The sequence below is a fragment of the Balaenoptera physalus genome (assembly GCF_965194825.1).
Source record: "Balaenoptera physalus genome assembly, chromosome: 11".
NCBI lineage: Eukaryota > Metazoa > Chordata > Mammalia > Artiodactyla > Balaenopteridae > Balaenoptera > Balaenoptera physalus.
This window is the reverse complement of record NC_138896.1, coordinates 66,770,568-66,791,869: the sequence shown is the minus strand read 5'-3', so window position 1 is coordinate 66,791,869 and position 21,302 is coordinate 66,770,568. Positions and strand designations below refer to the sequence as shown.

At 40.3% G+C, this 21,302-nt stretch overlaps 1 protein-coding gene and 1 long non-coding RNA gene across 11 annotated transcripts in view; one reads left to right on the top strand and one right to left on the bottom strand.

The window, feature by feature from the left end:
- LOC309637797 overlaps positions 1–21,302 on the bottom strand; it is a 555,044-nt gene that overhangs the window by 234,994 nt on the left and 298,748 nt on the right. The gene's annotated exons all lie outside the window — the stretch shown is intronic.
- Positions 1–21,302, top strand: part of MYRIP (myosin VIIA and Rab interacting protein) — a 221,873-nt gene that overhangs the window by 21,581 nt on the left and 178,990 nt on the right. For all 4 annotated transcript variants that reach the window (XM_082412795.1, XM_082412793.1, XM_082412794.1 and 1 more), the window contains exon 2: positions 20,123–20,266. In XM_082412795.1, the coding sequence (XP_082268921.1) occupies positions 20,157–20,266 (110 nt within the window). In that variant the 5' untranslated portion in view covers positions 20,123–20,156. The remainder of the gene's footprint in view (positions 1–20,122; positions 20,267–21,302) is intronic.

Genomic DNA, 21,302 nt, shown 5'->3' with positions numbered 1-21,302 from the left:
AGAGGGAACCTACCCCAACATAATAAAGGCCATGTATGACAAACCCACAGCCAACATCATTCTCAATGGTGAAAAACTGCAACCATTTCCTCTAAGATCAGGAACAAGACAAGGTTGCCCTCTCTCACCACTATTATTCAACATAGTTTTGGAAGTTTTAGCCACAGCAATCAGCGAAGAAAAAGAAATAAAAGGAATCCAAATCGGAAAAGAAGAAATAAAACTGTCACTGTTTGCAGATGACATGATACTATACGTAAAGAATCCTAAAGATGGTACCCGAAAACTACTAGAGCTAATCAATGAATTTGGTAAAGTAGCAGGATAACAAATTAATGCACAGAAATCTCTGGCACTCCTATACACTAATGAGGAAAAATCTGAAAGTGAAATTAAGGAAACACTCCCATTTACCATTGCAACAAAAGAATAAAATACCTAGGAATAAACCTACCTAAGGAGAAAAATGACCTGTATGCAGAAGACTATAAGACACTGATGAAAGACATTAAAGACGATACAGACAGATGGAGAGATATACCATGCTCTTGGATTGGAAAAATCAACATTGTGCAAATGACCATACTACCCAAAGCAATCTACAGATTCAGTACAATCCCTATCAAACTACCAATGGCATTTTTCACAGAACTAGAACAAAAAATTTCACAATTTGTATGGAAACACAAAAGACCTTGAATAGCCAAAGCAATCTCAAGAAAGAAAAACAGAGCTGGAGGAATCAAGCTCCCTGACTTCAGACTATACTACAAAGCTACAGTAATCAAGAAAGTATGGTACTGGCATGAAAACAGAAATATAGATCAATGGAACAGGATAGAAAGCCCAGAGATTGACCCACGTTCATATGGTCACCTTATCTGTGATAAAGGAGGCAAGAATGTAAAATGGAGAAAAGACAGCCTCTTCAATAAGTGGTGCTGGGAAAACAGGATAGCTACATGTAAAAGAATGAAATTAGAACACTCCCTAACACCGTATACAAAAATAAACTCAAAATGGATTAAAGACCTAAATGTAAGGCCAGACACTATAAAACTCTTAGAGGAAAACACAGGCAGAACACTCTATGACATAAATCACAGCAAGATCCTTTTTGACCCACCTCCTAGAGAAATGGAAATAAAAACAAAAATAAAATAAATGAGACCTAATGAAACTTAAAAGCTTTTGCACAGCAAAGGAAACCATAAACAAGACAAAAAGACAACCCTCAGAATGGGAGAAAATATTTGCAAACGAAGAACTGACAAAGGATTAATCTCCAAAATATACAAGCAGCTCATGGAGCTCAGTATAAAAAAAAAAAATCCAATCCAAAAATGGGCAGAAGACCTAAATAGCCATTTCTCCAAAGAAGATATACAGACTGCCAACAAACACATGAAAGGATGCTCAACATCACTAATCATTAGAGAAATGCAAATCAAAACTATATTGAGGTATCACCTCACACTGGTCAGAATGGCAATCATCAAAAAATCTACAAACGATAAATGCTGGAGAGTGTGTGGAGGAAAGGGAACCCTCTTGCACTGTTGGTGGGAATGTAAATTGATACAGCCATTATGGAGAACAGTATGGAGCTTCCTTAAAAAACTAAAAATAGAACTACCATATGGCCCAGCAATCCCACTACTGGGCATATACTCTGAGAAAATCATAATTCAAAAAAGTCATGTACCACAATGTTCATTGCAGCACTATTTACAGTAGCCAGGACATGGAAGCAACCTAAGTGTCCACTGACAGATGAATGGATAAAGAAGATGTGGCACATATATACAATGGAGTTGCTCAGCTGTAAAAAGAAATGAAATTGAGTTATTTGTAGTGAGGTGGATGGACCTAGAGTCTGTCATACAGAGTGAAGTAAGTCAGAAAGAGAAAAACAAATACCGTATGCTAACACATATATATGGAATCTAAAAAAAAAAAAAAAAAAAAAAGGTTTTGACGAACCTAGGGGCAGGACAGGAATAAAGACGCAGATGTAGAGAATGGACTTGAGGACACGGGGAGGGGGAAGGGTAAGCTGGGACGAAGTGAGAGAGTAGCATTGACATATATACATTACCAAATGTAAAATAGCTAGTGGGAAGTAGCTGCATCACACAGGGAGATCAGCTCGTGCTTTGTGACCACCTACAGGGGTAAGATAGGGAGAGTGGGAGGGAGATGCAAGAGGGAGGGGATATGGGGATATATGTATACATATAGCTGATTGTTATACAGCAGAAATTAACACAGCATTGTAAAGCAATTATACTCCACTAAAGATGTTAAGAAAATAATTATTCAGATAACCAAAAAAAAATTGTGTGGGGTTCAGTGTAGAGGCAAAGACCTAATTTTAGGGTAAAGTGGTGCCCCCAGTGAGCCTGCACAAATAAGATGACTCAGCAGTAGGCCTGATGGCATCTGTGCCATTCAGATGGCTTCACTATTTAGATGTTGTTCTTCAACTAGATGCCTGAAAATGTGTTTTAGGGGGCTTAATATTCTTAACCTTAAACGTAGTCATTTTATTTCTGGAAATCTAGCCTAAGGGGAAAAAATCCTTAATGTGGAAAACCCTTATGCACAAACATGTTTATCATAGTTTTCTATGAAATACTCCAAAATTAGAATCAACCCAGAGGTACAACACTAGGAGCAGGTCAGTGAGTATTATATATCCACTTGATACAATATAATGTAGCCATTAGGAGTGATGCTTGAACGTCATTGCACTAACATGAAAAAAATGCTGGAGATAAAGAGTTTAGCGAAAAAAGATGCATACTTCTGTGTATAATAGGACAAAAATAACAATGGTCCCTACAAAAAGTGGGGGAAATGAGACTTAAATGAACCAATGGGTTGGCACTCGTATTTTTTTGATGCTGTTAGGTGATTAATCTTCTTTTATGATATTATCATATCTTTCAAATTTTCATAAATGGGAACTTGGGGGTATTGAAAACTACACAAAAACTGTAAAGGAAAAACTCAAAAGAATGAGGCAGGCAGAGAGCTGTTAGAGGTTCCTTCTGATGAGCTCCTGGCCTGGATTGTTCCCCTTCAATAACTGTTTTGCAGAATTGAGAGTCCAGAAGCAAGCGATAGCAAAGAGATGGCTCAGGAAAGGGGTCCCGGCCAGACCAGGTTGGGGTGCACATTGTTAGCAGATCATCTCCCACCCATGTCTGTGGAAATTCAGAGCAGGGCCATGTGCTTTATTTCTGAGTTCTCCTCTGTCTGGCACATCACTGGGTCCAAGTGGGCACCAAACAGTGTTTGCTGACTTTAGAATCAGTGAGCAGAAACTATAGCAAATTCCATCGACCACATTACAGAATATTTACGTTATGCTTTTAGTGTGTTACCTTTGGATTTTGAGGAAAACAATGAAGACAATTTAGCTGGAGAGGGTGTGGAGAAAAGGGAACCTTCTTACACTGTTGGTGGGAATGTAAATTGGTGAAGCCACTGTGGAGAACAGCATGGAGGTTCCTCAAAAAACTAAAAATGGAATTACCATATGACCCAGCAATCCCACTCCTGGGCATATATCCAGACAAAACTATAATTCGGAAAGATACATGCACCGCTATGTTCGTAGCAGCACTATTTACAATAGCCAAGACATGGAAACAACCTAAATGTTCATCGACAGATGAATGGATAAAGAAGACGTGGTATATATATATACACACAATGAAATATTACTCAGCCATAAAAAGAATGAAATAATGCCATTTGCAGCAACATGGATGGACCTAGAGATTATCATACTAAGTGAAGTAAGTCAGAAAGAGAAAGACAATTACCATATGATATCACTTATATGTGTAATCTAAAATATAACACAAATACAATGTTCATTGCAGCTCTATTTACCAGGACATGGGAGCAACCTAAGTGTCCATTGACAGATGAATGGATAAAGAAGATGTGGCACATATATACAATGGAATATTACTCAGCCATAAAAAGAAACGAAATTGAGTTATTTGTAGTGAGGTGGATGGACCTAGAGACTGTTATACGGAGTGAAGTAAGTCAGAAAGAGAAAAACAAATACTGTATGCTAACACATATATATGGAATCTAAAAAAAAAAAAGGTTCTGAAGAACCCAGGGGCAGGACAGGGATAAACACGCAGACGTAGAGAATGGACTTGAGGACACGGTGAGGGGGAAGGGTAAGCTGGGACAAAGTGAGAGAGTGGCAGGGACATATATACACTACCAAATGTAAAATAGATAGCTAGTGGGTAGCATCCACATAGCACAGGGAGATCAGCTCAGTGCTTTGTGACCACCTAGAGGGCTGGGATTGGGAGGGTGGGAGGGAGACGCAAGAGGGAGGAGATATGGGGATATATGTATACATTATAGCTGATTCACTTTGTTATACAGCAGAAACTAACACACCATTGTAAAGCAATTATACTCAAATAAAGATGTTAAAAAAAAGTTATGTTTAAAAAATAATAATAATAAAATATAACACAAATGAACTTATCTATGAAACAGAAACAAACTCACAGATATAGAGAACAGACTTGTGGTTGCCAAGGGGGAGAAGGGGTTGGGGGACGGATGGATTGGGAGTTTGGGATTAGCAGATGCAAACTGTGATATATAGGATGGATAAACAACAGTGTCCTACTATATAGCACAGGGAACTATATTCAGTATCTTCTGATAAACCATAATGGAAAAGAATATGAAAAAGAATATGTATATATATGTGTATAACTGAGTCACTTTGCTGTACAGCAGAAATTAATACAACATTGTAAATCAACTATACTTCGATAAAATTTTAAAAAATGAAGACAATTTGTTTTCCATTTCTATCCAATTTGAATTAAATATCCATTGTCATTACTACTCAGTGCTAAACTACCTTCCCTGCCTTCTGTAGTCCTTCTCAAATGCTGAACCACTTTATTTAAAATAAAGCTTCAGGGACTTCCTGAAGTGGCACAGTGGTTAAGACTCTACCTGCCAATGCAGGGGACACGGGTTCAATCCCTGGTCCGGGAAGATCCCACATGCCACGGAGCAATTAAGCTCATGTGCCACAACTACTGAGCCTGCACTCTAGAGTCTGTGCGCCACAACTACTGAAGCCCGCACGCTCTAGGGCCTGCGTGCTGCAACTACCGAGCCCACGTGCTGCAGCTACTGAAGCCTGCACGCCTAGAGCCCGTGCTCCGCGACAAGAGAAGCCACTGCAATGAGAAGTCCGTGCCCATCAACGAAGAGTAGCTCCCGCTCACCGCAGCTAGAGAAAGCGCGTGCAGCAACGAAGACCCGACACAGCCAAAAAAAAAAAAAAAAAGAACAAGCTAATAAAAAAAATAAATAAATAAAGCTGCAGCTTTTTGGTTAGCTTCTGCTTCAGAGTTCTATAATCTTGTATAGAGATTTCTATAACACACCTTTAACTATCTTTGAAGTAGCTAACTTTAATTAAAGTATGTGTCTCTGAACCTCCTGCCAATGCGAAGACGTATTACTGAAGTATAGCAGGTTTGGTGAAACCCGCCAAGGAGCAGGCTAATGTTAAAGATTATTAAACAATTTCCCTCCTGCCATGGTACTGAACTGTAGATTTCTGTTTCTTTTTTTATTGCCTAGAGCAACTTTGCTCTCCTCTTTTTTCTCTATCCAATAGGACATTACCTAGGATCAAATCTCTTTTTAATGTTATTGCTTACGTATGTTTGAGTATAACCACAGTCTGAAAGGCCTAGCTGAGCACAATATTTTACTGTAAGCCTTTCCATTTGAAACTATTTTCCTTTTGAAAAATGTACACTGCAGTCCAGTTCAAACATTTATTTCGACTTTTACTATATTGAAGCTTCAAAAAAAAGAAAGAAAGAAACCTATTTATTGCACTCAGGCCTTGGGTCATTGCAGACACCACAGCATTCAAAAAGATCAGGTCACAGAGGTGTTTTGAAGATCATCTGGTCCAGAGGTAGAAAACTGCTGGATCAGAAGTCATCAGTAGGTCATCCCACCAGGTGATGTGCTACATCGGTGAGACGAGTGAATTCCATGGACGTGAGGTCCATGGCCAAACTTTGTTTGCTGTAAATGAGTTTCTTGGTCAGCCACAACATGCTGGGGGGAACCGTGACAGTGAATCAAGTATTCTGTAAGTGATGGATAAAGGTGCAGGCACAGATGGAAAATTTATACATACGTATTCCAGGAAGGACTCACTAACCCCTCTATGACAGAAGATCTGGTGCAATCACTGTGCCACCAGGTGACTGACTGGCTTCCCCCCCATGCACAGCTCAGCACTGGTCTCTGGTGTTGGGAAGATGGCTCCTCAGCAGTGGTGACAGGCAGATTAGGCCTGCAAAGAGGAAGTCTGTGAGATTGGACCCATGTGTAGCCACGTTGTTGGACCCTCCTGCCATGTCCATTCTGTACGAGGGCTCACTGAATAAGCACTGGGGAAGAGGCTGCCTCACCGCCTCGGGTGTCCTCTTGTCCACCGGATTGTTGAGAACTTCCGCATAGATATTCAAATATCATCACACTCCGCCTCTCTGAGAGATCTGCACACACCTCTTCCTCAGACTTCCTTGTCATTGATCTCCCAAACCTGTTCTTTTCCCATCTGCCATTCTGTTGGCTACTGTCCACGAATTGATGTCTGTTCCATTCTTCCAGACATCTCTCGGTCCAGACAATGCGGAAGATCAGTATACAGCTTGAAATCCTGCCCACCAGCAGGGTGACCCCTCACTGCTGTCCTTCAGGGTCACCCCTGACTGGGGCTGTAACGCTACAGCTGTGCACTTCTGGCGGGTGTCAGTGATTTCTTACAGAATCATCCACAAATCCAGACTGAGGTTTTTCCTCTTATGTTGGTTGATCACCAGGAACTTTCTATGAGGACGTAGCTGTGGATTGAGGGAGAGGAGACATAGCAGCAGACACAGGAGACATGGGAGTCTGAGTCACCTGCCCATGCAACTTACACCTTCTGGAACGGATTGGGTCTAATTTCTTATGTAGCATTTCCACTTGACGGTGGGTCCCTACTGTGCACGCCAAGCCAAACAAGCAGCTCAGAGCTAGCTTCTGCTGGTTACATGGTCACTTGATGTCCCCTGGTTAGGCATTCAGTACCAGGGCCTGGTAGCAAGCATGAGCTATTTCTCAAAAGGAGAATAGTTACCTGTAGAGGAGGGTGTAGTTCTGCTTTAACACACCCTTGAAAGCCTTTGCGGCGCTTCTCCTAGAGCTTCCCAGAGGTCCTGTATGGCATCTCTCTTTGCTGTGGACATTTTGATATCATTGCATCTGTTGGGTCCTGCATAAACCAAGAGACAGAACCTCTGGTAGTGCCGCCTGGACTGTTTACATATAAATTGATACTTCTAAGTAAGTACCTGATAATAATTTGCTCTCTTTGGAAGGTAAATATTCTCTAGCTCTGGGCCCCACTCAAAACTGGATGCTTACAGTTTACATAGTAAATGGCTGAGAGCAGCGTACTTGTATGTTTCTATGTGTCATCTCCAAAATGCAAAAAATCCCACCAAGCTTCAAGCCTCTGTTTTTACTGAAAGGCTAAATGATGATTAAAATAATAACAATAACAATCAAACAACAGCTGTAGACAGTCTAGAACAACCCATCAGAGAAACAACAGGCTAAACTATGTGGTTGGGACTGAGGCTGCTGCTGGAGAGGTAGTGTGCTGATTCTGTCTCACTCTAGGGCCTGGAGGAGGCGCTGCTTAGGGCACAGATGTCTGCTCTTGGCACACCGGGCTTGAATTACAGTGGGAGCTGGTTTAGAAACTGACTTTTTATCACACGTTCGAAAAGTACCCCTCATTTGAGAGTTTACTATTTCCATACAGTTCATTTCCTCTTCTTGAAGATGTTATCTCTATTTCTTTGTCTTCCTTTAGCTTATTGAGGCCATTTTGCTTTCTACTCATGTATAGATTATATCTCTGAGTTTCAAAGTCATTTATTGAGTTTTAGACATTTGGTAGGCATTTTGGATGATCTTATTTGGCACAGAATAGTTGACACTTAGTAACAGCACTGTGGCGGGACTTGGTGAAATTTGGCAAGAGTTCTTTTTGATAGGCTGCTCTCAGATCAATCAATCAACAAACAAATGTCACCAACCCACAAGTAACCCACAAGTAACAGCTGAGCATGCCACTCATGACAAAGGACAAAGAAGACCGGTTCCCCCTTTAGATAGTTATAGCCCAGACACCAGACCAGCCCCATGGCAGAGCCCAGCCTAGAAGGACTCTGTGTGTACTGGTCTTTATTGCCAAGAGCAGTAAAGCCTGCCCCTCCTGCCAGATGCCATCTTGGGAAGGAGGAGGGAGAGGGAAGGAGCTGCCCATTGGGAGTTGAACTTTGACCTGCCTGAACATTTTCCAAGAGGCAAGAGTTTAATCAAGGAGTAAATAGGCAGCTTTGAGTCATTTTCTCTGCTTTCTTCTCAACTTCGAGCTCCCACCTAGACAACTGCAGTGGCGTCCAGCTGCCTGCCTCTGTCCCTGTTCACCTCCATCCCAGTTTCCCACCACTACCCGTGTGACCCCAGGAAAGCACAAACGCTGTATCTCGGGTTGCTCGCCTGGTTAGGACCCTAAAGTGGCTCCCAGGGCCCTCGGGTGAAGTCCAAGCTCTTTAACAGAGCTTCACAGACTCCCTCTGCAACCCTGCAGCAGACATATTGAGTGATATGCCCATCGCTAAGGGAAGCTTCTGCCTGTGCTCCTCCCTCAGCCTGGATACCTGCCAACCCTTGCCCCACCTAAGGGCCCTGGCCGAGGCAGGACCGACACCCGGAAGTCTCTCCATCTCTGGCTCCTGCCCTCCCTCTTTCCCCTGATCCAGGGGCAATGACTCCCGGCCCATTCCTCAGGTAGCCCTTACCACTTTGGGCCTGATTATCCTTTATCGCCAGCTGTCCCAGCCTCTATTCAGTGAAGGTATGAACAAACAGTACTCACCCTGGGTCCTGAGATTAAGTTCCAATGTGCATGACTAGGGGAACCCTCTGAGGTTTGCATACTAAAAACCCAGGCTCTGCAGCTGTTATTTGCTTACACTGTAATTGTGCTGTTTACATATAAACTGATACTTCTAAGTAAGTACCTGATAATAATTTGCTCTCTTTGGAAGGTAAATATTCTCCTTTTCTCGTCTACTATTCATTGTCTTAATCCCCGTGTTTTGAGAACAAATGGAATGGTAAATTTTAGCCTACCATGTTTGATCACAAATTTGGAATTGATGAAGTCTGAATTAGTGAAGTTTTAATGCGTATGTTTTCACAGTCTTATGTGGTCAAGTTCCAAATGCAGCCAGCTGTCAACTCTTATCTTGACACACTTTTATTACAGTCAGAAGAAATGTTCCAGACTTTTATATAATAGAGGGAGCAAAGAGCATCATTATCCAGTTGAAACTGAAGAGGAAATTCTCAGTGGGCTGAAGAGCTGTGTATTTTTATCGAGTGTTCATTAGCTGTCCTCTGTGCAAGGGATCAACATGAAAACACCCAAAGGATGGGAAGCAGACAGAGAAAAAGCCCAAAAGGCAGGAGAGGCATCGCAGGGCTTCCACTGTGACCAAAGGCTCAGAAAACAAAAGCAGGGGATTGTAGGCATTGCTCTAATTCAAGATGGCAGAGAAATGCACTGGGCTCTACTACAGACCTGTTAGTTTGGTCATTGCAGATAAGGCCAGAAAAATGCAATCAAGGTTTATAAACCAGGTCATTTATTTGCCAGTAATGTGAAATGTGTATATGTGTCTGTATTAGCCAGAGTTTCCAGAAAAACAGAACCAATAGGATATGTGTGTCGTATATATATGTGTGTGTGTGTGTATATGTATAAAATAAAAATATTTATTTTAAGGAATTGGATCACATGATCATGTAGGCTCATAAATCGCAAGATATGCAGCTGGAGACCCAGGAGAGCCAGTGATGTAGTTACAGTCTGAGTCGGAAGCCTGAGAACCAGGAGAACCAATGGTATAATTTCAGTGTGAAGGCCTGTACTATAGCAGTAGTGAAGGCCCCTTTGTGAACTCTGCTGGGCATACCTGGGGCTACTGGGAAGCACATAGTAAGAGGCTGACAGCTATGTAGCTTTCAGTTTAGACCAGGTTTTCTCAACCTTGGCATTATTGACATTTTGGACCAGATAATTCTTTGTTGTGGGGAGCTGTCCTGTGCATCATAGGATGTTTAGTAGCAACCCCTGGCCTCTACCCACTAGATGCCAGTAGCACACCCTATTAGAAACAACTAAAAATGTCTCTCCAGACATTGCTGATTATCTCCTGGGAGGCAATATGGTGCTCAGTTGAGAACCACTGGTTTAGTCTCCCATTTTATTTCCCTTCCACCCCCCTCCTCCTGCTAACTCCTTCCACTCTGTGCTCAGGGTGTGTGTGTGCCCATCTAATACCATCTGAAACATCTCCCAATACCTGTTGCCAGCAGAGGCTGTGGCAGCAGCTCCCCCACTTTTACCATCCTTACTTCTGAAGAAGTTTCCACCAGGATCTAATAGGTAGAAAATGCCATCAACTCTCAAATGGATGGGGATAATGAGATCTCCCCACCAATTTTCAACTTCTAGAGCTGCTCTCATTTGCCAGAAATAAAATCAAAGTATCACTTCTGTTTAATGGGGAAGGAAGTTTTGCCTCAAATAGCATAAGCTTGGAGCCTCCATGAGGTGTCAGGAGGGTCAATGGTTCAGATGGAGGTCACAGGGGCTATAAGAGCTGATGCCTGGCAGTCTCAGGGTGATGGCATCCAGACCATAGGAAGCCATAGGTTCCCTGTGCAGCTAGGCTTGGAGCTGATCTGGCTTTTCTGCAGATCTCACCCTTTTTCTGCAGGGGTCCCTTGTAGAATTTTAGTCTGCAGAGTATGCCTGGGGACAGCCATTCATAGGCCAGAGTGTCCCTGGGGCCAGAGGGAATTACTTTTTAAATTTTTTCATTCATTTAGCAATCAAGATTGTATTGGATTCTCTTGGCCCTTACATTTCCATATGAATTTTTGGATCAGCTTGTCAGTTCTTGCAAAAAAAGAAGCTGGGATTTTGATAAGAATTGTGTTGAATCTGTAAATCAATTTTGAAAGTTCTGCTATCTTAACATTGTCTTCCAATCCATGGGATGTGTTTCCTGTGTTTAGTGTACAAGTCTTAAACTTCTTGTGATAAAATTACTCATAAGTATTTTATTTTTTGATGCTATTGTAAATAAAATTGTTTTCTTAATTTCATTTTTTGAAGTGTTCATTTATAGTGTATAGAAATATGATTGATTTGTGTATACTGATCTTGTATCTTGCAACCTTGCTGATCTCAGTTTTTTGGTTTTAATTGGTTTTGTGTATGTGTATTCCTTAGAATTTTCTATATATGAGATGAATATTTTCTCTGAATATAGATAATCCCAATTTTTCCTTCCCAATTTAGATGCTTTTTAGTTCTTTTTCCTGCCTATTGCCCTGGCTAGAACCTCCAGTACAATACTGAATAGAAATGGTAAAAGTGACAATCTTGTTGTGTCCATGACATTTGGGGGGAAAGCATCTATCCATTCACATTGAGTATGGTGTTGGCTGTGAGTTTTTTGTAGACAGCCTTAATCAAATCAAGAAAGCTCCCTTCTATTCCTAGTTTGTTGAGCATTTATATCAGAAAGAGTATTGGATTTTATCAAATGCTTTTCTGTATTAATTAAGATTATGTGATCTTTGTCCTTTATTCTATTAATATGCTATATTATATTCATTGATTTTCACATGTTCAACCAACCTTGCATTCCTGGCATAAATCCCACTTTGTTATGGTGTACATAATCCTTTTTTGTATGTTGCTGGATTTTGTTTGCTAATATTTTGTTGAGGATTTTTTCATCTATATTCGTAAGGGATATTGGTTTATAGTTTTATTTTATTGTGATATCCTTGTCTGTTTTTGGTATCAGGATAATACTGGCTTCTTAAAATGGGTTAAGAAGTGTTTCCTCCTATTCTATTTTTTGGGGAAGAGTTTGTGAAGGATTGGTGTTAATTTTTCTTTAAATGTTTGATAAAATTCACCAGTGAAGCCACCTAGCCCTCTGCTTTTCTTTGTGGAAGTTTTTGATTACTAATTCAATATCTTTACTAGTTATAGATCTATTCAGGATTTCTATTTTGTCTTGAGTCAGTTTTTGTAGGTGTCTTTCTAGGATTTTTTTCATTTCATCTAGGTTATCTAATTTTCTGGCATACAACAGTTCACAGTATTCCTTTGTAATCCTTTTTATTTCTGTAAAGTCAATAGTGATGGCCCTCTTTCATTCCTGATTTTAGTAATTTCAATCTTTTGTTTTTTTTCTTGGTCAGCCTTGCCAAAGATTTGTCAATTTTGTTGATCTTTCCAAAGAACTAACTTTGGGTTTTGTTGATTTCTCTCTATTGTTTTTCTATTCCATTTATTTGTCTTTATTATTTCCTTCCTTCTGCTTACTTGGGTTCAGTTTGCTTTTTTTTTTTTTTTTTTTGTCTCTTAAGGTAGAAGGTGAGGTTATTGATTTGTGATGCTTCCTTTTTAATATAGGTGTTTATAGCTATAAATTTACCCCTAAGCACTGGTTTAGCTGCATCCCATAAGTTTTGGTACGTGTGTTTTCATTTTTATTTATCTCAAAGTATTTTCTTATTTCTCTTGACCCTTTGGTTATTTAGAGTACATTGTTTAATTTCCATATACATGTGAATGTCCCAAATTTCTTTCTGTTATTAATTTCTAATTTTCTTCCATTGTAGTTAGAGAACAGGTTTTATATTATTCAACTCCTTTAAATGTATTGAGATTTATTTTACAGCCTAATATATGGTCTATCTGGAGGATATTCCACGTACACTTGAGAAGAATATATGTTGTACCATCATGTAGAGTGTTCTGTAGATGTCTGTTAGATCTAGGTAGCTTACAATATAGCTTAAATCTTCTATATCCTTGCTGACGTTTTGCTAGTTGTTCAATACATTATTGAAGGTTGATATCGAAATCTCTAATGATTATTGCTGAATTGTCCATTTCTTCCTTTAATTCTGTCAGTCTTTGCTACAAAGACTTCCTTTAGTATTTCTTGTAAGGCAGGTCTGCTAGTGATAAAGTCTCTGTTTTTGCTTATCTGGAAGACTTAATTGTCTTAATTTATCCTTCATTTTTGAAGGATACTTTTCTGGATATAGAATTTTTGGATAATAGTCCTTTCCTTTCAGTTGTTTGAATATATCATCTCAATACCTTCTGGCCTCCAAGATTCCTGATAAGAAGTCAGCAGTTGACCTTATTGAGGATCCCTCATGTGTGATGAGTCATTTTCTGTTTTACTTTCAAGATTCTGTATTTTCTTTGGCTTTTAACCATTTGACTATAATGTGTCTAGATGTGCATTCTTTGAATTTATCCTACCTAGAGTTTGTTGAGCTTCTTGGATGAGCAGATTAACACTTTTCATCAAATTTGGGACGTTATCCACCATAATTTATTCAGTATTCTTCAATTCCTTTTTTTCACTCCTGTTACTATCATTCCCAGGAGATAGAATCTGACATCCAGTATGGGTCAGGTGACACCCCTGGTCCAATCAGCTGTGCCCTGGTGGTGTGACCATGTCTCCTCTGGGCCATTCCTGTGTTCAGGTAAAGGATGAGTCTCAGAGAGGGGGCTGTTCATGGCAGGGATAACACCCTTGAAGGTGAAGGAATGAAGATCAGTGAGTCTTACAGCCCAAGCACCACTTGCTCAAAAGAAGTCACAGTGAAAGTACCTATCGGACCATTTGTATTTTTCTTTCCTTCCCAGGCAAGTTCTTTTCCTTTTTTACCCCCTGATAACAAGTGCCTTAAATGGGATAGCCCTAACATTTCGATTCCTTTGTAGGAATAAGAAATTTCTTTTCAGTTCTAGTCAAGATCTAGCCATGGTCAAAGAGGGAAGCCCTAGCAGTATTCACCCTTTATTACTTTTAGGACTTTGGATAGTCCAAGTTAATCTCTGTACTTCTTTCTATGTATTAGGTGCATCATCATCATCATCATCACCACCACCACCACCACACACACACACACACACACACACACACACACACACACACACACACACACACTGTGGATTTGTAAAGATCCCATGCATGCATTTGTCCTTGACCCATCTGTTCTAGGTTCCTTTCTAGAATGTCGCTTGTGTAGACATTGACCTTTCATGATGAACCTCCCATTATGTATGTATTTCATATTCTTGGAATGTCTGGTTTTTTTCATGTGCAAGGTTGTGCTTACTAGTTTCCTATAGAAGTATCTGTATCCTTCCTCTAGTTGTTCTAGCCAAGAATAGTAAAGACAATTCTACCTTTATTTTGGTTTCCTATCTTTAAATTTGTTTCCATTTGCTTTCCTTTTTAAGTCATCAGCTTCTTCTAAAGCTCATATAACTCTGTAGCTTCTTATGATAATTGCATAAAAACCCCAGCTAAATCAATTCAGTAATTATATTAGAGTAGCTACTGGAATTTGTCATCATGGGATGGACTTACGGCAATAATTCCCAAATAGTCATTTCTTTGGCTGTTAAGAGGTAGCTGTTATTAAAGAAAGAGGTATTTGCAGACAAATGCATTTGAGAACTACAGGGATAAACAAAATCAGACTGGTTCTTTAGTGATAGACTTCTTAGAGGTTCTGATAAGCTTATATGCACTGTGTATCCCTGAGAGGGCAATACAGTTTGAGGCATTTCTCACCTTTATTTCATCACAGAGCTCTCCTTTCTCAGATCGCTGTGGGAACAGTGACCTGAGAAACACACATTAGGGAAATGGTGATATAATTAAATCTTGAAGTTTATTAATTTTCTCATTACTAAATTTTAAAATGTATTCTCTCTGCTACCATCTTAGTTGAGTATAAACCAGAGAAATCCAGGGGCAGGAGCACGGGTCTGGAAGTCAGAGCATCTGAACTGGTTTTGTGTCTGGGAAATCACTTCCCTTTGGGCAGTGAAAGAGTCATACTTCCGTGACCTCTGACTCATGGACATTGAGGCTTTTCCAGCCCTAACGATGCTCTTTCTCTTGTGCAGGGAATCTAATTGTGTTTCCTGTAGAAAAGGGAAGAAGCTTTTACCATTTCCCAAAAAGGATTTCTCATTATTCTCTGTCTTATCCATTTACAGCTACTTTATTTATTTCTTTACAGAAACCATTTATCCCTCTTGAGTCCTGATCATTCTTTTTAGATTTGATATGATCAGAGTTATCACTTCTGTCTTGTACTAACTGGGCATCTTAGAATCTCATTTGGAATTCTCAGGAACCAAAAGCCAGTGAAGTGAAATGAAGGGGGCAGACACGTCACCTTCTGGGAAACTCCAGAGTGCCATTATCACCTTTAATGGGGTGTTTTAAAGGAAGAAGTCGGTCTGCATTTTCCCTGTGCCCTCTAATCTGTTTCTCCCTGCTCATCGGGAGACTAGAAGATGGCAGCTATGAAGCTTCCCCTTTCCTGAGCAGCCTAGGGGTGGGACCTTATTTCTAATTCATTCCCTCAGACCAGTAGGTGCTCTAGGCACTCTCCCCACCCATAATGTGATTATCCCTAGCCAAATCTTTTCTCTCCTCCACAGAGGTCCCACTTTGTTCTGTATAGTTTTATCACATTTATTCCTAAAAATATATGTATACGTGACTTTCCGTGTTTTAGAACTTTATATAAAAGGAGTCATACAGTTTGTGTGCTGTACATGCATATATATGTGGCTTCTCTATCTCAACAGCATGTTTTTAAGATTCATCTATGTGGAATATACCTTCAGAATGTTCTTTTTCATTGCAGTGGAGTATTCCATTGGTATGAAACAAGTATACAATATTTGTTTATCCTTCTTCCTGCTTATGGATGTTTGGGGTGGTTTACAGGTTTTACTTATTTGTTTTATTTTTTTGTTATTTTGAATGCGACTGTTACTAATGTTCTTCTGTTAGGTTGAACTGTGTGAAATAGGCATTTTTGTAGGCTCCTATTTATTTCATATGATTCAACCCGATTCCTATCTGTTGGTGCATATTTGCAAGATTATATCTGAGGAATATACCTAGGTGTGGCAGAAATGCTAATTCATAAGGTACATGTATCTTCAACTTTGAAAATGATGCCTAATTGTGTTATAAAGAGATTGTACCAATTTTTACTCACTATATCAGAATTGTCCCACCTCCTGTCAACACTTGATAAAGATGATTTTGGTGGGTGTGAAATATGGTTTTAATTGCAATTCTCTAGCTACCAATGACATTAAGCATCTTTTTATATGTGTATTTGCCATCTCTGTTTCTTCTTCTGTATAAAAATGTGGAAATGACTTTGGAACTGGCTAAGGGTAGAGGGTGGAAGAGTTTTGAGGTGTATGTTAGAAGAAGCCTAGGTTGCCTTGAGGAGACTATTGGTAGAAATATGGATGTTAAAGGTGATTATAGTGAGGTCTCAGGAAGAAAAACGGAGGGACTTCCCTGGTGGTCCAGTGGTTAAGACTCTGCATTTCCACTGCAGGGGGCGCAGGTTCCATCCCTGTTGGGGGAACTAAGATCCCACATGCCGTGCAGTGTGGCCAAAAAGTAAAATAAAATAAGAAAGAAAAGAGGAGAGCTGCAGAGAAAGCTTCTCTCATGTTAGAGAACGCATATATCATCATGAACAGAATGTTGGTAGAAATGAATGTTAGAGGTACTGGTCTCAGACGGAAATGAGGAAGATGTTATTGGAAACTGAAGGAAAGCTGTTCCTTCTTATAAAGCGGCAGAGAATTTGGTTGAATTGTGTTCTAGTGTCTTGTGGAAAGTAGAACATGTAAGTGATGATGAACTTGGATATTTAGCTGAGAAGAATTCTAAAATAAGTATTAAAGACTGGTTTGTCCTTGCTGCTATAATAAGATGTGAGAGGAGAGAGGTAAATTGAAGAAGGAATTGTTACACTAAAGGAACCAGAACTTGCAGATTTGGAAAATTCTGTCTATCCATATTGCAAAAATGAGAAATTCTGTCTGCAGAGAGCAACAGAGGTGTGGCTGGACAGCCATTTGCTAAAGAGATTAGAGTGTGGCTCACAGATCCAGTCAACCATTGCAGCAGAAGCCGGGAATAGAGACGCCGTTATTCAGGACAGATCTGTAGAGGACCTCTTGTCTGATGGCTTGGCCCCTGTGAACCGCGTGGTAAGCTGACAAAGTTTTTGAGAATTTATATCAACAGAAACACTGCCAGCTTAGGCTAAACAGAGACAGGACAAATGAGGGAAGGCTGTTGGATTTCTGAGAGTCTACAGGATGGGCCAGTAGAGCTATTTGGCTACAAACATGCATTATCCTTCAGGACGAGGGAAGAATGATCCTGAAGACAAATCAGAGGTCTGCAGGGGTGCCACTGTCACCATGACCTGGGGGATGGGGCTGTCCCTCCTCAATTACCAAGGGTGGGCCAAGCTGCTGTGGCTACACCCAGGGCCAAGGGGGTGGGACAGCCACCCTGGCGGGCTCAGAGGACAGAGCATGGAGCCCAAGAGGATTATCCTTGAGCCTTAAACAAACAAAACAAAACAGAAACAGATTCATAAATACAGAGAACAAACTGGTGGTTGCTGGAGAAGAGGGGGTCGGGGGAACAGATGAAATAGGTGAAGGGAATAAGAGGTACAAACATCCAATTATAAAATAAATTAGTCACGGGGATGTAAAGTACACACACACGGATAAAAATTATTAAAAAATAAACATCAGAGATTATGCATGGAAAAAAGTACACATAGAGAACATGGTTAATAATATTGTAACAACTTTGTATGGTGACAATGGTAACCGGACTTACTGTGGTAATTATTTCACAATGTGTAAAAATATCGAATCACTATGTGGTACACCTGAAACTAATACAGTATTGTATGTCAAGTATAACTTAATAAAAAAAAATCTAATGGAATTTGCCCTGCTTTCAGACTTGCTTGAGACCTAAGACTTCTTTCTCCTTTCCAATTTCTCCCAGCTAGAATGGAATGCCTATCCCATGCCTGCCTCACTGTTCTATTTTGGTAACAGGTAACTTGTCTGGTTTCACAGGTTCACAATGGGAAACGAATTTTGCCTCAGGATGAATCATACCTCAAGTCTCACCTATACCTAATTTAGATAATAATGAGATGAGAATTTGGACTTCGAGTTGATGCTGCAATAGGTTGGGACTGTGGTGGCTGTTGGGATGGGGGTGAATGTAATTTACATGTAAGAAGGACAAGATATCTGGGGGAGCAAAGGGTGAAGTGTTACAGGTTGAGTGTGCCCCCTGCCAAATTCATACATTTTAGTCCTAACCCCAGTAACTCAGATTGTGACTGTGTTTGGAAGATAGGACATTTAAAGAGGCAATTAAGTTGAAATGATGGTGTTAAGGTGGGCCCTAATCCAATATAATTGGTGTCCTTATAAGAAGGAAAAATTCAGACATAGGTGTGCACAGAGGGAAGACCATGTGAAGACACAGGGAGAAGATGGCCATCTATAAGCCACGGAGAGAGGCTTCAGGAGAAGTCAACTCTGCCGACATCTTGATCTCAGACTTCTAGCCTTCAAGACTGTGAGAAAATACATTTATGTTATTTAAGCCACCTAGTCTGTGGTGCTCTGTTACAGCAGCTCTAGCCGATCAATACACCTACCTATATGCCAATACCACTCTGCCTCGATTATTGTAGCTTTATAATAAAGACATTCAGTATTGAGTAGAGGTTGTAAGGGTGGTCATTCTTGCCTTTCTCCTGATCTTAGGGGGAAACAGTCTTTCATCATTGAATATGATGTTAATTGTAGGTTTTTGTTGTTTTCATTTTTTAATGCCTCTTATATGATTGAGGAAGTATCTTCTAGTCTTAGTTTTCAGAGGGTTTCTATTATGAATGGGCATGGAAGTTTGTCAAATGCTTTTTCTGCATCTATTGAAATGATCGGATGATTTTTCCCTTTTATTTTGTTAATGTGGCAGATTACTCTGATTGATTTTTGAATGCTGAAACAACGTTGCATTGCTTAGATAAAACTCACTTGGTTATGTTATATAATAATGCTTTTGAAATCTTGCTGCATTGGTTCCACTAATATTTTGTTGAGAATGTTTACATTTACGTTTGTGCTGCCCTTCAGTTCTGGGCAGTTTTTTGGAATTATGTATTTGATTCATCCCTGGGTGCAGCCATTCATTAAAAATGATTTTTAAAAATATGGTTTCCCATAATTTTTAGGTATGCACTGCTGGGAGGTGTGTCTTTGAAATATCATCTTTTCTAGTTCTGAGAAAATGTCTAAAAAGATTATTTTACTATATATATATATTTTTTTTGGCAGAGGAGAGTTTATTGATTTCTAGTTTATATTTCATAGTCATGTGATAAAAACTTCAAGGGATATAGTATATATAGGATTTTTTTTTACACTTTTATTTACTTATTTGGCCTGACCATGCGGTTTGCGGGATCTTAGTTCCCAGACCACGGATTGAACCCGGGCCCCCAGCAGTGAAAGCCTGGAATCTTAACCAGTGGACCGCCAGGGAATTCCCCTATGATTGTTTTTTAAGTATGATTTATTTTATCTTACAATTATGTGTGATATTTAAAATTTGAAACTTCAAACCATAGAACTTTAGAAGTTTTAGATATTGTGTTTTGGTGTTTTGTGGAAATCCACACCAGGTCTCATGTATGCTTCATTCTGTCGAAAAGAATAATTTATCTATTTTTTTCTAATTTAAGAGTTGGGATAAATGACACCGTTGATGACCAGTTACCTTCTCTTTTTCTCCACAGTCTTGCTGAAGTTGTCTGTAAATGTTTGTTGAGTATGAGAGCAGAGCAGGATACTATCTTATGTAAACACTGTGTCTAATTTTGTTTAATAACAACATTGGTTGATTTTATCCATGAAGGACTTTTATCTTGCCCTCAATCTGTGGTCTCTCCTTTGATTTCTCAGGTCTCGTTCCATTGTCTGTGTTTGGTGTTAAATCATGGGGAGGAAGCTGGACCTGTCTGGTCTGACCGATGATGAAACAGAGCATGTTCTCCAGGTGGTTCAGCGAGACTTCAATCTCCGAAAAAAAGAGGAAGAGCGGCTCAGGTGAGATGCTTCTATTTCCCACCTGGGTACAGTGAACCATATGTGGACAAGTGAAACAGGCTTCCTGAGTGTTCCTTGCTGCCAGCCCTATGTTCAAAGTCTTTATGTCATGTAAACACACAGAAGAAAAATGTCCTTCCCTTTGTAGTCAGGCTGGCCAGCTTCAACACTGGGCATCACAATGTCAGCTCAGAAATGTGACTGTTCACACTCGCAGTCAAGTTTGTGTTCGGCTTCTCACCCTGTAAATTATTAGCTCTAGAATGGATGGAGTTCATGCTGACGGTGGCTGCTTAGAGTTTGCTCCTGGCTTTAATTTTCTTGTCGGCAGGTACTACTGAAGAATAACCAAAGTGTTATATAAATGGGAGAATTAGATTCATAGCTGTACAATCTTCTGTTAGAGCTTTCAGCTACCATGGTGCAGGAAGAGAGCTCTGACGACCTGATACAAGGAAGGTGACCACCAGGCTGGGATGGGGTTACCTGGCTCAGCATCACCCTCCTCATTTTATAGAGGGAAAAACTGAGACCCAGAGAGGGGGTCCTTGTGACTCCTCTGCAGTTGGTATTTCCTCGTGGGATGTTCTTGGAAGTACTGTTGCTGCCTAAATTTGGAAGAAGTCAGAGTGATGGAAATGCGGTCATGTGTTGGGGTTTGTGTGTTAGAACCTGATGGCAGGTCATCATGAGCTCCCCTCCTCCATAAACCTGTTTTCCCTCGGGATTCCCCAGGTTTGTCATGGCACTGTCTCCTTCCTTAGCCACTGAGCTCAAAACCTCAGTCTTTATCATTCCTCCCCTGACTTGGTCCCCACACAGGGCAGGGCCAGGCCCTGTTATTTCTGCCTCCTCAGCATCTCTCCCAGCCCTATCCCAGTCCAGCTTTCGTGGCTTTTCATCCCAGTCGTTGCAGTCACCTTCTCTATGATCCTCCTGCCTCCAGTCCCCCAGGGTGGTGCCCCATTTCAGCTGTAACCATGCCCTTTCCCACTCTGCCTAAAATTGACATGGGTTGTTTTCCTTTGCCCTTGGA